The following is a 24,892-nucleotide window of genomic DNA, read 5'->3' as shown; positions in this document are numbered from 1 at the left end:
CCCCTAGCCCTTACTTCACCTGCTCTGGGCACCTGCCTACTCTCCTGTCATAGTAAGGGGATTTATTGTATAAACTCCCTGCTCTAAACCCGGTCCGGGTCGAACATTATGAGAATTAGGAAGGATAATTAAAATGACTTGATGAGAACATTCGAGCACAGGGCTCACGAAATCCTCTCGTGGCATTAATTACAAAATGTGAACCTCTTGGTCCAATAGGCAACCCAGTTCCACTGTTCCACGTCCAGGAGATTCATTCCCTCATTGATTGATAACTGTTAATTACCGAGAAGATTCCATACCACCTTTGAGTGGCTTCAGTAATGCAGATATGGTGGCAAACAACTGTTAGCCTCGATGCATCCTTCACTGAAGAGTTTCATTACAGCACATCAACAGCCTCTTTGCCTGCCTGAGCCTGACGCTAATTGTGATAGATGTTTGCGAAAGCAGCCCCGTAACAACAACTAAACAGTCTTGTCAAAGAGATTGGCTTGGCTGGTTGTGAAACAAATGTCCTCCTCCTTCTCCTTCCCACAGTGGTCAGCAATCAGGGCTAAACCCAGTAAGTGGGTTAATTCACACTCCGCTCTCTAAGGAGAGGGAGAGGAGGATAGCCAGGCCAGCCACTCCCACAGATGTCATTACTCTCCATGCAAGGTCTCCTGAGTGGAGCAGCGGTCTAAGGCACTGCATCGCAGTGCTTGAGGCGTCACTACAGACCCGGGTTTGAATCCCGGGCTGTGTCGCAGAAGGCCGCGACCAGGAGACCCATGAGATGGCGCACAATTAGCCCAGCGTCGTCCGGGTTAGGGGAGGGTTTGGCTGGCCGGGATGTCCTTGTCCCATTGTGCTCTAGCGACTCCTTGTGGCGGGCCGGGCGCATGCACACTGAATTCGATCGCCAGCTATACAGTGTTTCCTCTGACACATTGGTGCGGCTGGCTTCCGGGTTAAGCGAGCAGTGTGTCAAGAAGCAGTGCGGCTTGGCAGTTTCGTGTTTCGGAGGACGCATGGCTCTCGACCTTCACCTCTCCCGAGTCCATACTGGAGTTGCAGCAATGGGACAAGACTGCAACTACCAATTGGATATCACGAAAAAGGGGTAAAAAGTACCAATATTTTTTATTTGATTTACTCTCCATGCGTCACAGAGGGAACACAAGGAGTCTAGTCAATGGGACACCTACCTCTCTGACAGTCAGTAAGCAGGTTTCCATCGACCCAGGTTTATTCGACATAAGCAATGTCGCAAACAAAATCTTTGCGACATTTGTAATGGAAACAGCAGATATAGGAGACATTTTCTAAAGATTGACAATATTTTTAGTCGTTCCACAGGGGTGGATTTTTCTTCTAACTTTCTTTATTGCGACCAATGATGATGGAAACAGTGTTTTTCTAATAAATGATGATTCCTGAATACTTTTGAAGGTATGCGGGGCACGTGATGTAATCGCGTAACTATAAGCTCCAGTCCTGATTTAATTCTACATGGCTACTGCTTGCAAAATCGATTCTTTAAACAACAAAGTTTCTTTGCAGGACAAGGATTATCCTGACTTTAAAGGCCTGAATTGCTTCGCCTTGCTTTTCTGGTTGGCTGGCAATTATTACAGATCTACGGGAGTGCAAGTCTCACCTTGGCACGAACCGTGGCGATACGTTGGCACATAAGAATCATTAGAATATGGCAAACATTAGTAAATTATTGCATTCTATCCATGCTGGCTTTTGCGGTCTACCTGAGACATGATAGGGGGGATGTCATACAGGCTGTCGACGATTTATAAAATGCACAATTTCCCTAAACGGGTCATTTTTTGTTGTTGGTATGACATCATTACATCCAGCTGTTTTTAACGACACACGATAGATTTATTTAACTATTTTCTATGCAAACTTTCTAAATGTTGACTTTTTTTAAAATCACTGGACAAGTTCATGGAAACATAGCTAGAGACACACAGACAGACACACAGCCTGTTTGGCTAGCCTGGTCCCACTGCCTTGCCAACCCCTATGGTCACTGTCACGTCAAACATGCAGGACCCATAGGAGTTGGCAATACAGCAAAAACAGATCTGGGACCAGGCTATAGCTACGGACTCACTGAGGAACTTCCTGATTCATCATCATAGAGAGAAATTGAATTTCTGAGGACCTTATGGGAGCTATGGCAACAGGAATGATTTTGTTAAGCATGTTCTTGTCTCTGTGAGATTCATTTCCTTTCTTATAGGAAATAGACCTAATATAGCTAGCTGACATAGATGCATTTTCTAATTCAATACTGTACGAATGAATGAATACTGTGACAATTGTGTAAGGCCTATTTTATACTGTGTAGTGAGTGACAGTGTTCCCCAACGCAGGATCTTAGTACTGTACAGTAGCAGTGCAGAGCATCTGTACTGACCATGAGTGCCCCCACATGGTGTCAGTCTGCCATGTCAGTGGCCTGAGAGGCTAAATCTAAGATCACAGAAAAACAGTTGAGCAAACAAAAGAACACTGGTCTTACCAGGGAGTCCCTGGTGGGGGAGCTGGATCGTCCGTTGCTGCTGCTGTCGCTCCTCTCATAGGAGGAGGTGAAGCGGCTACCACCACCGCTCTTCAGGCTGCTGCTGCTCAAGGCCTCCTGTGTGGCGCTGTGGGACAGGCCATAGCTGGAGCTCTGCAGGCTGCTATTGTAGGAGTCAGCCACATCGCTGGCCCTGCTCCGGTAACCCCTCAGGGCGCTGGAGGTGGAGGAGGGGGACGTGGGCTCGTTGAGGCCCAGGGACGACAGGTCCCGCGTCAGGTCACTCTGGCTCGACGACCTGCGGCGGCTGAGGGAGATGCTGGAGGTCCCGGGCGACGAGGAGAGGTAGCTGGAGCGGCTGGGCGTGGTGGACGAGGAGTAGCTGCTGTAGCCAGTGTAACCGGAGCCGCCGCTCAGGCCCGACGAGCCATAGGTCTTCACCGGGGTGCGGCTCAGGCTCTCGCTGCGCCGGCTGCTGCTGCTCAGGAGGTCAGTGCGGGGGATGAGCCGGCCCCGGTCGAGCTCTGAGGAGGTGCTGTAGTTGCGGGCGCGGCTGGCGGCGCTGCTCAGGTAGCTGGAGGAGGAGTAGCCCGAGGAGGAGGCAGCGTTGCTCCTGTAGGAGGGCAGCCTGTCCCGGTCGGAGGTGTAGGAGCTGAGGGAGGAGGGCGTCAGGGAGGAGCCATAGGAGCTATAGGCACTGGTATAGGAGGAGCCGGTGTAACGCTTGGCGGTGGTGGAGACGCGAGACATGCTGTATTCTCAGCCACGTGTGATGCGGTGGAAGACCGCATCGACTGCAAGACAAGAGAAAGAACAGAAATCAGTGCGTTTCTATTTTCAGACTGTGAGCGGGAAAAACTTCATTTCCAAAAATGAAAACTTACTTAGCAACATTTGAATCTTTAAAACCACAAAATTCAATTGTATATTTTATATCATATCGGTTCCATCTTAGTTTTTATGGGTTAGTCTTGTCTGATCACGAGAGAGGTAGGATGCCATCTGATTACGAGGTAGGATGCCATCTGATTACGAGAGAGGTAGGATGCCATCTGATTACGAGAGAGGTAGGATGCCATCTGATTACGAGAGAGGTAGGATGCCATCTGATTACGAGAGAGGTAGGATGCCATCTGATTACGAGAGAGGTAGGATGCCATCTGATTACGAGAGAGGTAGGATGCCATCTGATCACGAGAGAGGTAGGATGCCAAAGGTCACTAGGGCATCATCCAACTCTTAACATATGGGTGCACTATTTATCAACAGGCTGAATATACTGTACCATGGGTCATTGCTCAAGCCTGAGGTTTTACTCGTGTACAGGATACAGATATTTGACAAACAACGTTATGTGATCCTCCTTGGAACACATTACACAATATCAGCTGTGTCATCAGTATTCACCCTGTAGTAGAACGCTGAAACACTGTTTACGCAACCAACTGGGAAGTCATGCTTGATAATGTGATGTACTGTCGTATCGATGGGTTGCACAACGTTGTTGCCGGCTGAACGCACCCCTGGGAATCCTGTAATGGGAGAAGCACCTCAGCGAAGCGCCGAATGTTTCTGGTGGCACAGTCTGTTCCTGAGGAGAGACAGGCAGTGCACCGTCTGAATAAATAAAAGTATCTGGTGTTGTCGGTCCGTGTTGGGTTCAGTGGGGGGAGCTCTCTCTCCCTCTCCCTCTCTCTCTCTCTCTCTCTCTCTCAGGGGCATCAATAATTCAGCATATGGATCGTGGATCTGGAATAGGTAGAGCACTGGGGCCAGGCGGAGCACTACTGCTAGGTTAGCTTAGCTAGGCCATGCCCAACCTAGCCTTGCTTAGGCTCTTACCAAAACCCCACCGTGGGTATAAGAGGCCCCTGCACCCTACCATTTCGCCTATATCCTGCGCAAAGATGGCTGGACTGTAAAGGTACACAGCTGATAAACACGGGCCAGTATCTCAAGTCAATATACAGTAGTCTGCATCACTATTGTTTTGTTACCCCCCCCCCCTAAATAAAACAGCAGTACTATAACACCCCTAGGTCCTAGAGTACACAGACATAATGTAGCTTGTTTGTGATTCCCTGTTTCCCCTGGGATGAATGTTTTCAAGTCAACCTCTCTCAGTGTGTTGTTTAAACAGGCAGAGAACAGGTGATAACAAACATAGAGCACTACCGCCACCACACTACCAAACAACAGTGACAGTGCCAATTTGCACCACAAGGCAAACCTGGCCATGTCTATCTAAATGTACAAACAGAGAGAGTGCTTGTACTTGTAATCCCTGACTCCTACTTCCACCCTTTCCTAATTGCCCTCGCTATAAACATACACATCATTTAGGCTGCTGCAGGCGTCTCGTCCAAAAAACGAGGGCCTTGACTGAGACGAGTTCAGGCTAGCTTGGCGGCGTCACTTCAAAAAAGAAAACGCAAACAACATCCGTGGGGAATACAGCCTAAATGGACATGGGATTTATAAGATGACGGTAGCACAGCACTATTATGTTATTCACTTCTCAAACCAAAACACACAAATATGCTAGTTGCCCTGCGTTTCAGCTTACCCAGAGGCTCTGTTAAACGGTGGTTTCCATGACTACATGGCAGCAAGCGCCATTTGACTGCCACACAATCTCACTGTCAAAACAGGAAAGCAGGTGTTGCACTGATCCCATTGACTTCCTGATTCCCTTGCACTGCAGAAACACAAGGTCTATCTAGCTAAGGCCTAGGGGCCAGTAGATTGGACTCTACTTGAGAATACAGAAAGGGCAGATAGTCTTTTCAATCTATAGGCCTAATCCAAGTTTATTGCCGAAGAGGATATATTCCTATTACCATCTTTACCTGTAAAATCCAGTGATTCCCAAGCAGGTGTAGGCTATATAATTGAATAGGGCCTAAACTCTGAAACCTCACACTGAGCCACTCTTTCCCACAGTCTGTCCATTCCTACTTCTCCCACTTATCACAGTGTAACAGTGATCTTCTGATCTCTCAGAGAGAATGCCAAGCGTGTACAAAGCTGTCATCAAGGCAAAGGGTGGCTATTCAATATTTTTTGTTTACTACTTGATTCCATATGTGTTATTTCATAGTTTTGATGTCTTCACTATTATTCTACAATGTAGAAAATAGTCAAAATAAAGAAAAACCCTTGAATGAGTAGGTGTGTCCAGACTTTTGACCGGTACTGTATGTATGTATGTATGTATGTATGTATGTATGTATGTATGTATGTATGTATGTATGTATGTATGTATGTATCTATGTATCTATGTATGTATATATATATATATTAGTCATCTTACAAAACCAAACGCTATTGGGAATACTGTTAGAAATCAGAGCACGTAATGTACCTTGTTGGCTGGATCTAGGGGGGAGCTATATTTACCCTGAAATGTGAGCAGATAAGAGACTCGTGTCTGTGAGGTGCCACACTGACGCCAAAGCCCTAACTCGGTCCACCGGCAATCGCACCAAACTGTCCATGCCAGCTTAGTCTACATCACAACGCTATGCACAAAAAAAACTACATTGATTCAACGTACAATTGTAAGGCAACCAGCTGCAATAGGATTGTGAGTTTGCTCAACATTTGGGCATATAGCTGACCCAACATATATTCTCAATTTTATGTTCACTCAATGTTTTATTTTCGGTTGAGCAAACATACAATTCAACTTGAGAATTTATTCTATCATATTTGCATATTTCCCAGTGTAAAATTAAATTCTTTATGACAATACAAATATCAAATTTGAGAAAAGTCAACCAGTGCTGTTTATCTCATTTCAACCAGCATTGTAAACGTTGAAATTAGTTTAAAACTTCAACTTAAATACATTGACTTAACAGGTTGCTACATCAATATAATATCAACATAATCATCAGAACTATGTATTTTGACAAATCTTTTTCATCCTATATTCAATTAGTTGGTTGAAATTATGTTGAATTTCATATTTGATTAGACATATTTAATGTGACCTTTTTATCAACGTTGATAGTAAAATGGTTTGTTTGAATCCACATCATTGTTTCAGTGCCACGCTATAGCAACATAAATAAAGATTGAATTAAAATGTGACGCTGCAGTCCAACATCTACTGGTGAATATGAGGGGTAACGCATTTCAGTGAGAACTAGTCTACCATCCAGATGCTCAGCTGAGCTATCATGTCAACACATTTAGACATTGATCCGCTTCCATACTCATTTACATTGACTACCTAAATAACATTGAAAAGTTGAAAGTTACTCCTACAGGACACCCAGCTACAAAAGACTAGTCCTTTTTCTTCTCAAAGTATGAAAAGCTATTCAAGAATTGACTACATTTAAAAACAAAATGCCCTCTACAACACATTGGGATGTAAAATCCATGATATAGCGATGCCAGATCATTCATGCTTAATTACACCAACAGAAAATACGCTTAGTGACAGAATATGGGGAATGAACAGAGCGCATCTTCAAGACCCGAAATGTATTAAATACATAAACAAAAAAATAAAGACCTTTATCATTACAAATGTAGACATAGAGGACACAGAATAGCCGACCCGCGACATGATTTGGGAGACTTAAGGCGTGCATTAGGGGAATGATAATCTCTTATTCGGCAAAAGATAAATCTGTGTTAGAAACCACTATCTTAAAAAAGGACCATAAAAAAAATCTTTACAAGGTAAAGAAAATACAATTTCTGAACTTAAGCAGGATTATGATCTTTTACTTTTGAAGAGAGCCAACCACTACAAGTTAAACTCAAATAAAGCACACCATTTAATGGCAAACAAACCTGGTAAACACCTCGCAGCCCTCACAGAACGAATACACGGCAAACCAGTTATCATTTTGAAAGATAAGGATACAAATGATTTAATTAGAAAAAAACAACACTATTAATAACTTTGAAAATCTATACCAATCAGAATGAAATAACAGTTGAACTGATCCTACAGCCTTCTTAGACTCGATAACCATGAAGCAACTTTCAGCAGATAAAAAATAATCACAAAAATAGGTATCACCCCCCCCCCCAACAACAAAATGTGACACTGTAAAAGTGTATTATCAATATCATACATTTGGTATCCTATTTATAGGGCTAATGGTAACTACTTCTAAACTTCCAAAGATCTAAATCAGTTATGGATGAATGAAAGTACCTAGCCACATGTTGAAATCATAGTGTCCTTTGTTGGGCAGATCAGATGTTAATGTATCCTACATCAACCCAACCTCACTCCAAATGGACTTTCACATACAGCTTGTGTAAGAATGAGTTCTTAACTGACTTGCCTAGTTAAATAAAGGTTACATGTAAGAAAAGTTAGTTACTGGCCTTCCCTGTGGCTCAGTTGGTAGAGCATGGTGTTTGCAACGCCAGGGTTGTGGGTTCAATTCCCACGGGGGGCCAGTACAAAAAAATGCATGAAATGAAATGTATGCATTCACTACTGTAAGTTGCTCTGGATAAGAGCGTCTGCTAAATGACTAAAATGTAAATGTACTTTCAACGCTATTTAGGTAGTCAATGCAAATGAGTATGGAAGCTGATCAGTGTATGAATGTGTTGACGTCATAGCTCAGCTGACAATAATGCCGCTTTTTCCAAAAGCCAAGCGGGATACATAGAGGCAGGCATCTGGATGGTGGATGAATTCACACTGAAGTGCAATACCCCTCGTTGGACTGTGGCTTCACATTTTATTTCAATCTAAGTCTTTATTTAGGTTGATAGCATGACGTTGAAACAATTGAGTTGATTCGAACATAGCATTTTACTATCAACATTGAAACAAGGTCAAGTAAAATATGTCTAATCTAATCTAAAATTCAACATAATTTCAACCACCCAATATAGACTGAGCGTACAAAACATTATGAACACCTGCTCTTTCCATGACATAGCTTTCACCTGGTCAGTCTATGATCCTTTATTGATGTCACTTGTTAAATCCACTTCAATCAGTCTAGATGAAGGGGAGGAGAAAGGTTAAAGAAGGATTTTTAAGCCTTGAGACAATTGAGACATGGATTGTGTATCTGTGCCATTCCGAGGGTGAATGGGCAAGACAAAAAATGTAAGTGCCTTTGAACGGGGTATGGTAGTAGGTACCAGACGCACCGGTTTGTGTCAAGAACTGCAACGCTGCTGGGTGTTTCACACTCAACAGTTTCCAGTGTGCATCAAGAATGGTCCACTACCCAAAGCACATCCAACCAACTTGACACAACTGTGGGAAGCATTGGAGTCAACATGGGCGAGCATCCCTGTGGAACACTTTCGACACCTTTTAGAGTCCATTGCAACTCAATATTAGGAAGGTGTTCTTAATGTTTTGTACACTCGGTGTACTGTATATTGAACATAGGATGAAAAATATATTTTACGTTTCTATGTGAAATTTTCAACACAATTTCAACGTATACATAGTTCTGATGATTATGTTGAAATTAGATCGATGTAACAACATGTTAGTCGGGTTAAGTCAATATATTTACATTGAAGTTTTACCCTAATTTCAATGTTTACAACGCTGGTAGAAATCAGATGGAAGCTGAGAAATGGGGTTGGAGAAATGTAACCACTCTCAAAAAACACTCTCAAATATAATTTTAACCGTGTTTTGAGGCTACAGTATACACTGTTTGTTTACATTTATTTTGTTTACAAACAAGCTTATATTTTGGGTCCTGATTGGGGTAAGACAGTTGAACTAAGCTCATGAGGAATTTATAAATTATATTCTTCAAGAATCAATGGGTACATATCATTAATTTAGAAGTCCACAAATGGATGTTGCAACTGCTGATTGCCCGCTTAAGCCTCGTGTCTGTGTGAGCGTCGGAGCCACGGCATTCTGTGAACGTGTTTTCACTACCAAAGTACCATCAGTCCTTGAGAAAGTATTGCCGCTCATCGTGTTTGTGAGATGCATGCTGATTGCTGACAGTGTGTATGTGGGCATGTGCGCGTGCGTTTATACAGTTATGATCACCTGCTTTGTATAGAGCGGCGTCTCTCAGTCCCCACGGGCAGCGATAGAGTGGGGCCCGCTCATCCTAATGCATCTCACAGACCCATTCACAGTCACAGGGACCTCTCACTGATCAGACCTGTGGGGAGACAGACACATCAAATGAGAGACACACATCACACAGCCGTGCGGACATTACCTGGGCGAAAATGACTAAGGTAATGGATTTGCAGTCTCGCTAATGTGGACTTTGTTGGATACCACTGCCATGAGGCTAGCAGATCGATGTTGAGGCATCAGAACATACATTTTCTAACATTACTGATTCGATCACGTCCAATTATCCTCTTCAATTTACACAGAATTCAATGAATTGCATTGAAACAACACTGCTCTATGACTGCTTTATGGGAGGAGCAAAACATCCCATAACAAAACAATCTACCAGAAGCCTAAAGTAGCCTAGGCTACACCTCATTCCTCATCAACTGCATCACTTGACAGGCATAGAAATAGGTCCAAGTGATCATTCACCACAGGTCTCCAGTCAACAAGTTGTCAGTGTTTTAGATTCATCTATAGATTCATCTATAATATCTATATAAAATAGCATAATGACTGTTTGTTGTCAAATCCACAAAAATTATCTTCCTTGAAAATATGGTTTCAGGAAAAAAAAGATTTTGCCTGCCTATTTAAAGTCCTGTTTCAGAAATACTGTACTTGTTGAGTATCTTAATAATCCAGCACTTGCGTCCCAATATGGTCCAAACACACCATACCAACAGACCTGCGTCCCCACAACCCTGGAAGTTCAATGAAGTTCAATGAATAGGTCTAGCACAGCCAACAGACAATTACCAATTAATAAATAAGTCTCAAGATGATTTTCTGAGTAATGTTATCCCTTGCTCTTTAACAAAACAAAATATGGATAAGCTAAATGAAAAAACAGTAGGCCTAGGCTTCAAACAGCCAATACCACACACAATGTTTGTCAGGTAAAATAACAGAAAGGTACCCTTGTAAAAGGGAAACAAATTGTAAATTGGTGGAGAGGCTCACCAGTGGCGTATCAAGCGGGCAGGCAGAGTAGGCTGCTGTATAGGAGGCTGTGGCACCAGAGTGAGAGGAGCCAGGGAGGGATTGTATGAGCACAGCGATCCAGAATGCCAGAGATCAAGTTACAGAGACGGTAAATATAGCAGTTGCCTATGACCTCCACAGGTCACTCAACACTCACTGGCATTCCAATTTGCTCTTAAAGGACTAGCATTAAGGTTTTTAATAGGCCACGAACAGGCCACGCTGCGTAGGCCAGCAGCAACAGCAGCAACCACTGGGATGTGCTCTCTCTGTTATCTAAAGGTGCTTTCATTGTAAACCTACAAGGAATGGTAGTCAGTGAAATGTCCCCATACATTTCATCCAAAAGTGGAAAAAAACTAATTGAAATATCGTTTATCTACTAACCATGGCTAGTTTTATATTAAATATATAAATGATACTTGTATTATAATGGGTGTATGACACCATTTGGATACAAACAGGCAGCTATTGTCATAATTTGTGTTAGGCCTATTTTAAAAACGGGGGTAGTTCACCTGCAATATTACATAGTCTGACTTGAAATGCACATCACATAATGGATAGTTGAAAGTGCTGAAAACTGAAACCCTGGGCTGATGGCTACTTTGAGCGCAGGGATGAGCGCAGGGATGAGCGTAGGTGTACGGGGGCGCGGAAGCAGTAACATTACAGCTAGCTACTGTCAGCGCCAAATTCAATGATAGCGAGCCTCTATGACACCGACCTAAAAAGTCAGCCAGAAGTTGTTTTAAGCTTCTATAGCAATTCATGAATTATCTCGATCAACGGTTATGCATTTGCAGTGGATGAAGGACTAACGGTTAACACACTAGGAGCTTAGCAGCTCCCCAAAATGATATACTGTAGCGGTAGGTTGGAACCTCGTACCACTCCCAGGGCAGGCAAGTTGGCTAGCTAGGCTAACGTGTTAGCAGAGCGTGCACGCGAACTAGTCAGAGCGCGGGCGTGTGTTTTATTTTAGAAGGGGCCGAATGTGACTCAAGACCACCGGTTTTTAGCTTAGACCCATTCATATTAAGAGATGAAGCATACACATATGAAGCGTACACATTTGAGATAAACTATCCGAGTGGCAACAGAGCAACTGATCAAGGTTTGCCTGCAGCTACTGACCACTGCATTTTTCACTCACCCCAGTCCGAGATCATCCCGTCTATTGTCCGTCCGGCTGGCAGAGCGTCCCCAAAGTGGCTTCTAGCTAGTCTATCCGCGTCGTTAGACCACAATTCTGAATATCGGTATGCTGAACCGATAACATTGGACAGATAAAAAGAGCTAGATACTTTTCGCTATCTCTCCCTTTGCGTTTCAATTGTTTTTAGCTGACCCAAGTAACGGACGTTTCTCTTTAACTGTGACGTTGGTTCAGCAAATAGCTGTCGTGGATTGGTTTATTCTGGTCCACGAACGGAAAACCAGAGGGCCGCCTCCCACACCGATCACCCTTAGTGACGGACGTCAACAGCAAGCAGACCACCACACTGATTCAGGTCCACACACTCACATATGATCTGACGTTGCTCACGCAACTGCTTGCAAATCATTTTAGATGTATCACAACTCCCCCTTGCGTCCCGTTGAGTTCTAGACTCGGACTCCCGTCGCTTGCCTTTCCTTTTTTCTGCCGGCCGGGGGAAAATAATCACGTAAAAAAAACGACAATCCAGAAGAGGGCAGTGTTGTGTCATAAGTGACTGTTATGTCACAACAAAGCTTTTCTATTATCCATCTGGACACATAACCACACAGACATGTTTATACATGACATGGCTAAGGATAAGGATAGTGGATGGAATTCAGTAATAACACATTCACACACCCAACACCATACAATATTTAATACATGTTTAATGCAAGATTCAATTAGATAAATTAAAAGGTGCACGTGTGTCCCTTGGTTACAAATCCTTTAGTTTTGTTTCACAGCTACCAAAGCTGATGAGAATAATTTAGTTATTTGCATTCTAGTTACTCACATTGCAGCGACCAATTGTCTTTTTTTGTAATTCAGCAGGGGGACACAGATAATTCACATAATGCAAATCATAAATTTACAATCTGTGTCATTGAATGTTTTATCACCTGCCTCTTATGGAAAGAATGGTTTAGAAGCCAACATTTTACATTTACATTTAAGTCATTTAGCAGACGCTCTTATCCAGAGCGACTTACAAATAATCTTTAACATTATTGTAGCAGCACCTCTATAAGTCCCATGCCCTAAAAAAATGGGCCACATTTATTTGGATTTATAGAGTTGCAATGTATTTCTGCTGAAATGGGGCCATTTTTTTGTAACTTCCACCAATGCAATGGACAGTAAAATAACTGGGGCTGGAAACAATACCACAGACAACTTCATAATAAGCCAGCCTTACAAAACCGAGGCTGACTGCAATGACTGCATAGACAAGATCAATGTCTTCAACATCTCACAATCAAAGCAATAGTAGAATAATTGAATGCACTGTAGAAAGAACACTGCTATTTATTCTTGTATGCATCTTTCTCTACACAGATAAGTAATATGGAGTTCAGAGGGATTACATCAGTCTGCTCATTTACCATTCAAATTGCATTCGATCATGTAAACTCATAAAGCCAATCAATGAATGATACATGTTCCATACTTATATTTATGCCACACAGATATACCTTTTCTAAACATTTGCATGTACTGTAGTAAGCACATTTGTACAGCACTGTTACATCCAGGAGGCAGACAATCAGAAAAAACCATGGAACACACAGATATCAGGTGTTTAGAATCATGCTAATTTCAATGTAGCTAGCTGCCCAGTTTACCTAGCCTGTAATGGCTGAAATGGTCAGATTATTTTGCCACACGTAAACCCATTCCCTTCAATAAAACAGTGGTACGCTACTTTAGTATTCCTTTCTTCTTCTTCCTACATTTTACACAATGATGAGAATACACTAGGTTAGGTTGAATAAGAAGGTTTCGTACCCACAACAGAACAGCAGGAGATATATGTACTGTACCTGATTATTGTGGAGCTGCATAATGGCTTTATAAATGATTTGCAGTTCAGGATAGGCACTGACCCACAACAATGATAAATAGTTTTACTGCTCCGGAACAAATAAACACATGAATGAATTCTAAAGCATTGGCTATCAAAGCCAGACAAGAGTGAGGTGGTGACATGGAATAGATCAAAAGACAGATCCTTCACACTAAAACCTACCTAGTGCACCAATTCAGTGTGTGCTGACACTACTAGGGAAAGCATATCAAACAAAAAGAAAGAAAAATGTATTACAAATTTCTGCACTTCAAACATGTCAAACTTCAGCAGATATAAGTTGATAGCTTGATTCAGAATCCTTAAAATGTGCAACGTTTATGCTGATGAAACTGAAATAAAAACATTGCAGTAAGAACTGGACGTCCAGGGAGCGATGGTTACAGGCTCAGATGACTGTCGCGTACCACTAGCCAATAGCTGATTCAATTTTCCTTTAAAATGACTACTGTGCCACTCAATTTTCACACTAAGCAGTGGTGCCTACTGCCTACACTGAAGCATTATTTCAGAAACCACGGGAAGCCATTACATCTAGGCCTATGACATTATCTAAATGTACATGGAGCCACGGCTCCAGATGAACGTTTTATTCCTTTATATTTGATTAAATCTTTATCCCTTTATACAGTGCCACTCTCAGTAGTAACATTCATGCATTAAGTGTGCCTGCCAGTGCATGCTGACTCCATTAAAGCATGAGTTCACTAACCAAGGGAAGCTGTCTAGACCACATAAAAAGACTAGGCCCAACGAAAATAATGGACCCTTACTGCTTATTACTATCTAATGGCAAAATACATACAACAAGCAATATAAAATATATTGCTATGGTCTAACGTTCAATCATTTGAGAGATCTAACTCTGCTAAGTGCATCTTCCAATACTTTACTGTCTTCCAAATCAGACAATGACATAAATCTAACAAATTCTGTACATTTCTGGGAAACAAGCAGCCTGGAAATTGGGATTTAAAGTGGCGGTGCCCCTCGGCTGTGAAGTACCAAGCAATGCCTTAGTTCTACTGGCCCAGCTACTGACCTAGTGACCTTTGCCCTCGCGATGACAAAAATAACACCAAGCGTGAGCCTCTACACACAAGGAAAATGCGTCAACAATGCAATGAATAGCACACAGAGTTCATACAAATCTTTGGTGAACACAGAAAGTCTCTGTCTGCAATAGACCTAAAATACTGTGGCTCTGGCACAGAAGCAAACGTGTCAATCGGTGTTCAAACGTAACCTAGACCTAACATGTACTGACGGTCCCAGACAGTGGAAGGATCCCCACGAAAGCAAAAAAACTGAACACAAACTACATAAAAACATACTTCGCAAAGGACATTGTCATGCAGCACTATATGGTACATCATTTTTTTCAGTCAGAGGCATCAATAGCCTAAAAACACTACGGTACAACTGGCCAAAGAAAGCCAATTTGAAAACTCAAGGTGATTTGAGTTTGAATATCAAGTATCCTCCAAAAATACTAATCTTACTGAACACAACTTAGAATAACTAAACCTAACTTAGAATAACCCATCAAAAACTATGGCTCGGTCTTGTGAGGAAGTGGAATGACAGCGCAATGAAGACTTCCGTTAGCTACAGTACAATCCCCCTAGTACACTCAAAACAGAGTCTGTGGCACAGCAGTATACCATATCCTTTCATCAACATCCTCTGCATACCACAGGGTATGCAATGGGAGATTGATTGTCTTAAAGATAAAAGATACACTGGTTGTACTCTGCAATATCTCCAGTGCTCCTCCCCCGAAGATAATACTTTTTGGGAGTCAAGGGCAGAGGTGCTACACCAAAACGAAGAGGGGACTCAGTCACACAGAATATGCACACCTTTAGAGGGCAGCATACAAGACACATTTGTTGTGATTAGTTGGTGTGTGTGCATGTGTGGTGCAGTGAGGTGAAACACAACAAAGCCAGTCAGAATCAGTCAGAGTCGCTGTTATTCCTGATAGTGTGTCCCACACTGAATGTAGAACATAGGACGGGCGAAAGGAGGGGTGCAGGGAGCACTTCAGACAAGATTAGGATGGGGAAGGGTATGAGCATAGAAATGTAATTACTAGAACTGCACCCCCTTCAAATCAATGTGTCATGATAGGTGGACCGTTCTAGTAATTATATTTCTATGGCGGGGGAGTTAAGGTTTTGGAGTTAAGGTTTGATAGTGGTTTGGCAGTGGTGGTAGTCCCCCGGCCAGCCTTAGGCACCACCAGAAGTTCATCCCCGTCCTGGATACTGTAGGAGTGGAGGGCTCTGGTGTGGTACTTCATCTCCTCCGGCCCAAAGACACACTCCTTGTCGATGTAGTAAAGACGCATCTGATTGGCCGACAGCTGCACCACTGTCCTCAGCTGTTTCTTCAGCTCGGCCACAGTCTGGTCCAGGCGGATACTCACCTCCGCCACCTTGTCCTCACAGTGCACCTCCACCTTGGCGTGGCAGCGGGGTCGAAGGTCGATCTCAGCCAAGGGTTCCAGCTTCCCGTATTTGGTCACCAGGCAGTGGTACCTAGAACGGCAGGTATAGACGGGTTTAGCAACACACAAACACACTAAATATACCACAGTCATCTAGACTAAGTTGTTTAACATTACGGTTAGGTGAGGTTACAGTCATTATTTTTAACGAACATGAAGATTTTATTTTGAATGTGCACATTTGAATAGGCACCTGATACTACAGTTAAGCCAGTAAAGTGTGTGCCAAATCCTATTGAATGGATATATGCAGTCTCATTGGACCAGTTAAAGGAGTAGCATAGTGTGGTATACCTGTAAGGTAGCTCCTCCTCTGGGTAGTCGACATGGTAACGGATGAAGAACCTCTCGGAGTCCTCTCTCTCCCCGTCCGTCACCACACTGCCATTGAGTGATGATACAGAGGGCAGGCTGCGAGGATAAAGGATGAGCTTTTCACTATCTAGAGATATATGGCACTGTTGCAGTATTGTGTGTGTGTGTGTGTTAACGCAATGCCACAGTGAGTACGTTTACATGCAGAGGAATAATTTGATATTAAACTGATTATGGCAGTAGGCAGATTATGCAATAGTCATGTAAACACCTTAGTCTGTTTAGCATAATTGGCGCAAGGTCAAAATCGAAGTAAGCATACACCGATTAAAACACCTGCTTTTCTGAATAATCTTTCTAATTATTAGGACACATAAACAACTTAATTGGGGTTCCAGCAGTGTCTTTGATCTGCGCATTCGCAAGCCTCAGCAGAGCGAGCCTCCCTCGTTAGAGCGAGTGAAGTGAGTTCGGAACAAACTAGAAGTAGTTTTCACATACAAACTTTATATGTCCGAACTTCGGATGAAAATTGCCTCCCAAAAACAACATGGTGGCTGTGGTGGAATGTTTATTTCTGATTGGCGATGTTCTGCACTCATCAGAGTCCCATCAGACAGCCTGATTTCAGATGTGTCCATGTGAACAAGGTGATTAGGGAAATGGTTATTTCCAACAAAGCATGTAAACATTTTAATCAAACTATTATATTCATCTGACAATCCACAATTATCACATTATTGTGTGCATGTAACCGTACTCAGCGAAAAATGATATCTTTCAACTATTTGTGTGTTGAGGTCTGTGTGGTTGCCTCACACACCCAGTAGCTCCCAGAGAAACTTACTGTGCTACCATGAGGCTCCGACGCTCTGTGTTGGTGTAGGTCTGCAGTAAGGGAATCCCCTGCAGCCTCACATCTTCCAGTTTAGGAAACTGGTTCAGCTTCTCTATGTCCTCCCATCGGTTAAGACCTGGCACACAAAGAGACGCATAGGAGACCGCACACCCGTGCGCACGCACATAAGCACACACACCTTATTAAACACATTTCCATAAACAGTCAAACAGAATGATCTTTACATTTGTGCCCTGGCTCTGTCACAAACGGTTGAGATAACTGATGGTCAAAGAGGATAGATAAGATAGATAAGATAGATCAGAGAAAGTAGAGGGGTGTTAGCGATCAGGATGTTGGGTAAACTTCAAATATCAATCTCAAGAACTGAAAGGAGTCCAAGGACAGTTTCCAGTGAAGGACACAACCAATAGATTCTGCTCTGGTTGATACCTGAGTTGTGCAGATTGATGCTGCGTAGGTTGGGGAAGAGGCGTCGCAGCATTTCTTCTGAGTCCTGAATGGAGCTCAGGTTGCAGTTGGACATGACCAGAGTTTCCAGGCCGGGGAACATGGGGCCAATCTTGCGCACCTCGGCCCAGTCCTGCAGGTTGTTGTCGGTGATGTGCAGTAGGCGCAGCGTGGGGCAGGGCACAGTAGAGGCTGACACGGTGGTGTACTCATTAAGGCACAGGAACAGCTCCTCCAGCCTGGCGGGCAGGGCAGGGCAGGGAGCAACACAAGCCTCAGTATATAGACCACTAACTTTTCTTAATGCTTCTACTGTAATGTACTGTTGGCTGCCTGCAACCTGGACCTCATGACAGATGACCACTCACTACTCTCTCCAGTCCACAATACTCAAGAAAGACACAAAATCCCTCTAACTGACTTAGGAAAACACACTTCTCTCTCTTGAGAAGTGAACAATCAGAGTTGCCTTTGATAAAAAGGTGTTTAAAAGCAGTGTAGCGTTAAGGTTTATCTTACTCAGGCATCTCCCGTGTTAGTACGAGCACCGTGTTCCAGGACACTTGAGTGTTGTTGAGAACCAGGCGTCGGACTCGGGCAAAGGCCTTAGCACCGCTAGGCTCCAAGACAACCTCACTTAGCGGGTTGGAGCTCAGGTTGAGGAAGTCCAGGTTGGGGATGTTTGACACAATCTTACTGATCTGAAAGGAGTGGCTTGAAACTTAGTGTGACATCCTCAAATTAATTATTCATACATACATGTAAATAGCTACAAGGATATGGGTGAGATTGCATACTGGTAGAGGAATTATTGTACAAAGTTACCATAAAATGTACCCAATTCTTGTACTCAATGTTTCCCATCTTGGCAGAGTATCCTAGTTGAGCCTACCCACCTCATGCCAGTCCTGGAGCTTGTTGTGGGACAGGTCGAGCTCCATCACGTGGGCACAGAAGGCTGCGATCTCTCTCTGCTCTCCCGCATGGCTGATTCCACAGCCAGCCAGGACGAGCACACTGGGAAGGTTCAAACGATCTGGAGAGAGAGAGCAGAATAACTTGAGTAAACCAGGCCTATCTATACCACCGCTCAAGCATCAAAATCCTCATCATCATCCTAACTGAGCTGCTGAAGAGGAAAGAACCTACTCAGGGATGCCAATGGCATTTTTAAAACAAGGTTCAAATGGGTAAAACTGGATGGATCATATCGAAGACCTCACCTTTCATGGGCGAGCCTTGTGGGAGAGTTGGCACTACCACCACGCCCATGCCGGGCCCTCGGCGGTACGGGAAGTTCTCCGGGCTGTACTTCTCACTGAGAACCTGCATGAAGGTGCGGCCCTCCTCCTCGGGTGGATCCACGGCCCCACTGTCCCACATCCCCTCTGGGTTGGCTGGGTCGCCGAAGTGGTAAAAGAGCCAAACACTCATAGAGGTTAGCCTGGCAAGGTGAGCTGGCTGAGACAATATTGGAAGTCATTCACCTTCACGCCCACATTCAATCCCTCGGAGGGGCTCGGCCATCACTGACATTAGCCTGACCCGTTTCACCTTCTAAACACTTATGGTCATACAGTGCATTCGGAAAGTATTCAGACCCCTTGACATTTTGTTACAGTATAGCCTTATTCTAAAATTAATTGAATTGTTGTTTTTCATCAATCTACACACGGAGATGTTCGATCGGATTCAAGTCCGGGCTCTGGCTGGGCCACTCAAAGACATTCAGAGACTTGTCCAGAAGCCACTCCTGCATTGTCTTGGCTGTGTACTTAGGGTCGTTGTCCTGTTGGAAGGTGAACCTTCACCCCAGTCTGAGATCCTGAGTGCTCTGGAACAGGTTTTCATCAAGGATCTCTCTGTACTTTGCTCCGTTCATCTTTCCCTCAATCCTGACTAGTCTCCCAGTCCCTGCCACTGAAAAACATCCCCACAGCATGATGCTGCCACCACCATGCTTCACCATAGGAATGGTGCCAGGTTTCCTCCAAACGTGACACTTGGCATTCAGGCCAAATAGTTCAATCTTGGTTTCATCAGGCCCGAGAATCTTGTTTCTCATGGTCTGAGAGTCCATTAGATGCCAAACTCCAAGCGGGCCGTCATGTGCCTTTTACTGAGGAGTGGCTTCCGTCTGGCCACTCGACACAATCCTGTCTCGGAGCACTACGGACAATTCCTTCGACCTCATGGCTTGGTTTTTGCTCTGACATGCACTGTCAGCTGTGGGACCTTATATAGACAGGTGTGTGCCTTTCCAAATCATGTCCAATCAATTGAATTTACCACAGGTGGACTCCAAACAAGTTGTAGAAACATCTCAAGGATGATCAATGGAAACAAGACGCACCTGAGCTCAATTTCGAGTCCCATAGCAAAGGGTCTGAATACTTATGTAATATAAGGTATTTCTGTTTTTTATATTTAATACATTTGCAAACATTTCTAAAAACCTGTTTTCGCTTTGTCATTATGGGGTATTGTGTGTAGATTGATGACGAAAAAAAATAATTTAATACATTTTAGTTTCTATACTTTATGAATGCACTTTCCAATACATACCAGTCTTCACTGAAAAGTATGCTATTCACATGCAACACGTTCCATTTTCATCTACAGTATTTCAATCTGGAATGTTAACAGATTAGATCAACAACACATTCCATTTTCATCTACAGTATTTCAATCAGGAATGTTAACAGATTAGATCAACAACACATTCCATTTTCATCTACAGTATTTCAATCAGGAATGTTAACAGATTAGATCAACAACATATTGCCTTTTCATCTACAGTATTTCAATCAGGAACGTTAACAGATTAGATCAACTAGATTCTGGGGCGGCAGGTAGCCTAGTGGTTAGAGTGTTGGGCCAGTAACCGCGAGGTTGCTGGATAGAATCCCTGAGTTGACAAGGTAAAAATCTGTCGTTCTGGCCCTGAACAAAGTAGTTAACCCACTGTACCCCGGTAGGCCGTCATTGTAAATAAGAATTTGTTCTTAACTGACTTGCCCAGTTAAATAAAGGTTAAATTACAGTTACTATTTTACATGGTCATTCAGTTGATGCTGCTTGATATAAATGCCTTGGAGACAAAACAGCCAGAGCATAATAATATGTATTTCAATATGTATTTCAATATGTACTTCAATATGTATTTCAATATTTATTTCAATATGTATTTCAATATGTACTTCAATATGTATTTCAACATGTATTTCAACATGTATTTCAATATGTATTTCAATATGTATTTCCCTATAAGAGGGAAAATGAGGCTCAGTGATAATACTAAAGAAGGGAGTGACGGAGGGAGTCGTCTGTCCTAAAGTCCTTATCAGTAAAACGCAGTGAGACTTTGCCATTTAAACTTTAAAGCCCTCTGAACGCCTGAGGATAGGGTAGGCCTATCCCAGTGATTCTCTTTTTATGTACTCGAGACCAAAAACGAATGAATTGAAAAAGTGGATAGACTTCTGTTCTAACCAACTGAGCAGGCAAAGTCTGACATAACCCGGGAAACACTGATGACATCATCTGGTGTGCGTCATGTGATTTTAAACAGCTATGAGCAGGCAAACGTTAGTAGTGTTTGACTTCAAAACATAGAAACCGTCATTTTCAAATATGTTGATATTGGGGTGGTGCTAGAGATGATGAATGAGGACGTCAAGTGTTGAAATTTCGACAACAAAAAAGACAAAAAGAACGATATTCAACTGTGAAAAAAACAAAACACATTTTTGAATGCCTCAGGTTGCTGGCTATATAAATAATGTTGAGGTTTTACTGAAATGAAAGTTATAGTATCATATTAAAGTACTTCACCAGCAGGTGTAGGTCACAGTAAACACTTTTCCCCTTTTGCTTATTTATTTCACCTCCTGTTGTATACTCATTGTTTCTAAGTCAGTGTTTATGGTCGTCACTACGTGTAAATGTTTTATGTTCCACAGTGTCATATTGATAAGTACAAGAGAACGGTAATGAAATGCTATAGAAATATTACCTATGATGACATGTTCTTAAACAGTGGAATTTTCCTTTATCTGTGATATTACAACAACCATAAAAGGAAATGATAGATTACAGTATCCCCAATATACTTATCATTGTACAAAACTGACACGTTATTATTAGGCTATTGACTAATATGATCAAAATGATGTCATTAACATAAATGAGAGTGAGGAAAATAATAGGTAGTATAAAGTACAATGATAATACAGTAACAAGTGTGCTCTGTAGGCTAAGTGTCTTACCTTCAGCAATGTTCCTCTCCACCAGTCCACTATCACAGCTCATTGTGGGTTTCTGCAGAGAAGGCCTGTCAGAGGAACACAGTTTTTGGAATTGAGGGCCAGTCATGTGCTGGTGGGACGGACTTGCGAGTAACAAATCTCTCTTACTCCCAAAGTTTGACTAGATGGATAAACCTGTTTTGACATGGACATTGCCATTTAGTACTCACGCCATTTTAAAGTAGTCAACTGGGTGGGACTTCATATGGGTTAAAGGAGGATCACATGATTCTATCCAGATCATCAGGATTGTACTTGTGAGCAAACATTCCATAACTGTAGGCGGCAGTAAATCGATAAACCTTGGCTTTATACCTGTTCATTCAAAACACACTCTAGGTGGCAGTATGCACCCTTTCAGTTTGTTTGCCAAAATGGACTACTTCAAAATTGAGATGCCTCAATGGAACCAAAGATATTTATAACTAACCCAAAATCTAATTTCCAATGGGAGCAAATTAAGCATAGTGGGCAGAACAAGCAAGGAGGTGGGCAGAGCCAAGCACGAGCTAGAGAGATCCTATTGACGTATTCAATCATGCATTTGCATATTTCCATTAGGGAACACCTTCTTTGAACAGTGTGCAATAACTCAATTTCCCATTGCATTCCTTGTAAACAATGCAATCTTTTTTAATTTGTCAAAGGGTCAAGTCTACAAAGCTTAGTGCACTCTGTTCACAACAGATTCTAGTTTAGGGAACTTTAAACTGTATTGAGATTGGGCTTTTCTTCAATGAGAAGATCAGCAGAATGTCGGCCCAGTTCCATCTCGGTCCATGCTCTCCCACTGCCGGCCACTGGGCTTCCTGTCCTCACCATATTTAATTGATACATCTGATGAAACATCTGTCTCCTTGTTCTCTGTGATGGCGCTGCCTGTGCGCACACAGACGCCATAATGGGACATTTATAAAGATGATATCTCTAGCGTTCTCAATGCTTACTCCATAGTGGCTGGCTGGGCAGGGGAAGAGAGGCTGAGCCCTCCTCCTTCAGACTTCTCTCCAGTGAGGGGCTGCTAGGTGAACAGGAGGGACACGCAGACACCACGTGAGAGTACACACTGGAATCAAAACAAACCATATGCAGTTATGCATGATATTCAAATTACATTAAAGAAATGTACATAAACATATATGGTAAATAGGCTTAGGCCTACTAACTATATTAGTTTGAGTGACAGAAACAGAAACAATCCCAAACAGATATAATATTTGACTAAAACATAATCATTTCAAACCTTGCATACAATCACATGCTGTATCTCTCAATTATGCCTGGGAATACTTTGGAACAGATTTCCAAAATTAAAATCACTTGGGGCTGATTTGCTGGTGCTTTCAGTCTTTTATATCCAACATCGAAAAAATTGTTGGACATTTTGCACAGACAAATTGAGGGGCCAAATAAAATCAGTTGGGGAACCCTGGCCTAGGTTATGTCACTGACATTTTATCATGTTTTGTGAATAGCTTGGCTCTGATGAATATCAAGTGGCACATAAACTGTCCATAATATGGTGCTTTTAGCTTCAGAATAGAGGGAATAGAAGGACCAAATGACATATCTGAACCTCTGTTAAAAAGCTATGGTCATAAGATAGGTTTATTGCCAATTACATTTCTGTCATTGTCAAGCCAAATATTATGTTTGTGCAATCCATGCCAAATACCTGTCACTCATTCTGTGAGAATAGCTATCTAGCTAATTTACAGCTCAGATTTTGCTCAAACTAAGTCTTTGATATACTAGCTAGTACTACAGTACAGTAAATGTACATAATGAGTACTGCAGAGAGCTAGCTGATAATATGCCAATCATATCAGCGACAATTACGTGCAGATTGACTCGAGCACGAAAAAGAACACGAAACAAGAACCGTGAACGGGCAACGCTACGTTAGAAAAGAAATATGTCAAGCGTGGAACGTATTTTATAGCGAGGATAAACGTCGAGGTTGATTACAACGTGATTTCATAAACGTTACACATAATCATTGTGTACAATTTGACTGCTAGTTATCTGCAGGATCGGTGGTTTGCAATCTTGCAATTTATTACGATTACACTAGTACGATTAGCAAACTAGATTAGCTAACCAAAACGTTACATGGCATCTTCTCCTCTACGAATGGTCAGACTGGTCCAGACTCCACACTCAGCATCATTGAATGACCCATGTAAAGACAATGCATCAACATCACACAACTACTATTGTCATCATACGATTGCATTAGCTAGATATAATCCAAAGCGATAGACATACATTTAATATTTTCGCATTTCCAAACTCACCTTTATTGACCTACTCTGTGTAAACGTCTTGTTGTTGATCCAGCTGTCATTGCCCCCCCTCTCATCCCGGAAATGACGCCACTTAATGAAACGTCTGGATATTTCGTTAGATCGTGGATGCGCAGCTTTGTACAGTATACTACATGTCTTTGAATACATCATTGGTAATAACCCATTTACAGTCATAGGTAATATTACTATAGCTGACTAGACTTAACACTGGTAATGATGGAAAGGCTTGACAATCAGTTTGCTGACTAAATATGGTGCATGTCGGTATCTCTGCTAAAATTTGTTCAGGGATATACTTCCTTCTCTTCTTGCTGTTGCATACAAATACAAATGATGAATTAAGTTTGATGACTTTGACTGGGCAAAACCTAGTACATTCACTTGTTCATGACAAGTGCCACTGAAATTCACTTTCTTGCCCTGTCCTACACCGCTCTCTCCTGGTAGAGAAGCTTGTTGTTTCGG

General features: G+C 42.5%; 2 protein-coding genes across 8 annotated transcripts in view; both read right to left on the bottom strand.

Moving 5' to 3' along the window:
• The window catches only part of LOC115163086 (ubiquitin carboxyl-terminal hydrolase 2), a 35,960-nt gene extending 23,863 nt beyond the window's left edge, over positions 1-12,097 (bottom strand). For 2 of the 3 annotated variants that reach the window (XM_029714682.1, XM_029714685.1), the window contains exons 1-3: positions 10,584-10,688; positions 9,540-9,657; positions 2,525-3,318 (exon numbers count right to left, since the gene is read on the bottom strand). In XM_029714682.1, coding sequence (XP_029570542.1) covers positions 2,525-3,274 — 750 coding nt within the window. In that variant the 5' untranslated portion in view covers positions 3,275-3,318; positions 9,540-9,657; positions 10,584-10,688. Of the gene's footprint in view, positions 1-2,524; positions 3,319-9,539; positions 9,658-10,583; positions 10,689-11,760 lie in introns of those variants that run through there. The other variant, XM_029714683.1, reaches the window with a different exon arrangement.
• Positions 12,098-12,458: 361 nt separating this feature from the next.
• LOC115163087 (tubulin-specific chaperone cofactor E-like protein) lies at positions 12,459-24,488 on the bottom strand. Of its 5 annotated transcripts, none has more exons than XM_029714689.1 (10): positions 24,416-24,488; positions 23,066-23,184; positions 22,080-22,144; positions 19,035-19,208; positions 18,708-18,847; positions 18,331-18,512; positions 17,794-18,050; positions 17,350-17,476; positions 16,482-16,598; positions 12,459-16,218 (listed from the first exon to the last, which is right to left on the bottom strand). In XM_029714689.1, the coding sequence occupies exons 2-10, from the start codon at positions 23,068-23,070 to the stop codon at positions 15,834-15,836; spliced, it is 1,452 nt and encodes a 483-aa protein (XP_029570549.1). In that variant the 5' UTR covers positions 23,071-23,184; positions 24,416-24,488; the 3' UTR covers positions 12,459-15,833. The 5 variants fall into 5 exon arrangements, with proteins under 5 accessions (XP_029570549.1, XP_029570550.1, XP_029570548.1 ...); XM_029714690.1 differs by having other exon boundaries at positions 23,066-23,136; positions 24,416-24,466; XM_029714688.1 differs by lacking the exon at positions 24,416-24,488 and adding an exon at positions 24,220-24,252 and having other exon boundaries at positions 23,066-23,136.
• Positions 24,489-24,892: the final 404 nt, after the last annotated feature.

This window comes from Salmo trutta, chromosome 26 (genome assembly GCF_901001165.1).
Source record: "Salmo trutta chromosome 26, fSalTru1.1, whole genome shotgun sequence".
NCBI classification, from domain to species: domain Eukaryota; kingdom Metazoa; phylum Chordata; class Actinopteri; order Salmoniformes; family Salmonidae; genus Salmo; species Salmo trutta.
Note: the sequence above shows the minus strand (reverse complement) of the source record. Positions and strands in the feature narration are given on the sequence as shown.

Bases quoted from the DNA above. Each gene is read 5' to 3' on its own strand.
- LOC115163087 (XM_029714688.1), bottom strand. The intron at 18,513-18,707 runs GTGGGTAGGCTC...CACTCCTTTCAG, and splicing joins AGCTCCAGGACTGGCATGAG to ATCAGTAAGATTGTGTCAAA. The intron at 17,477-17,793 runs GTATCAACCAGA...TTTGTGTGCCAG, and splicing joins CATCAATCTGCACAACTCAG to GTCTTAACCGATGGGAGGAC.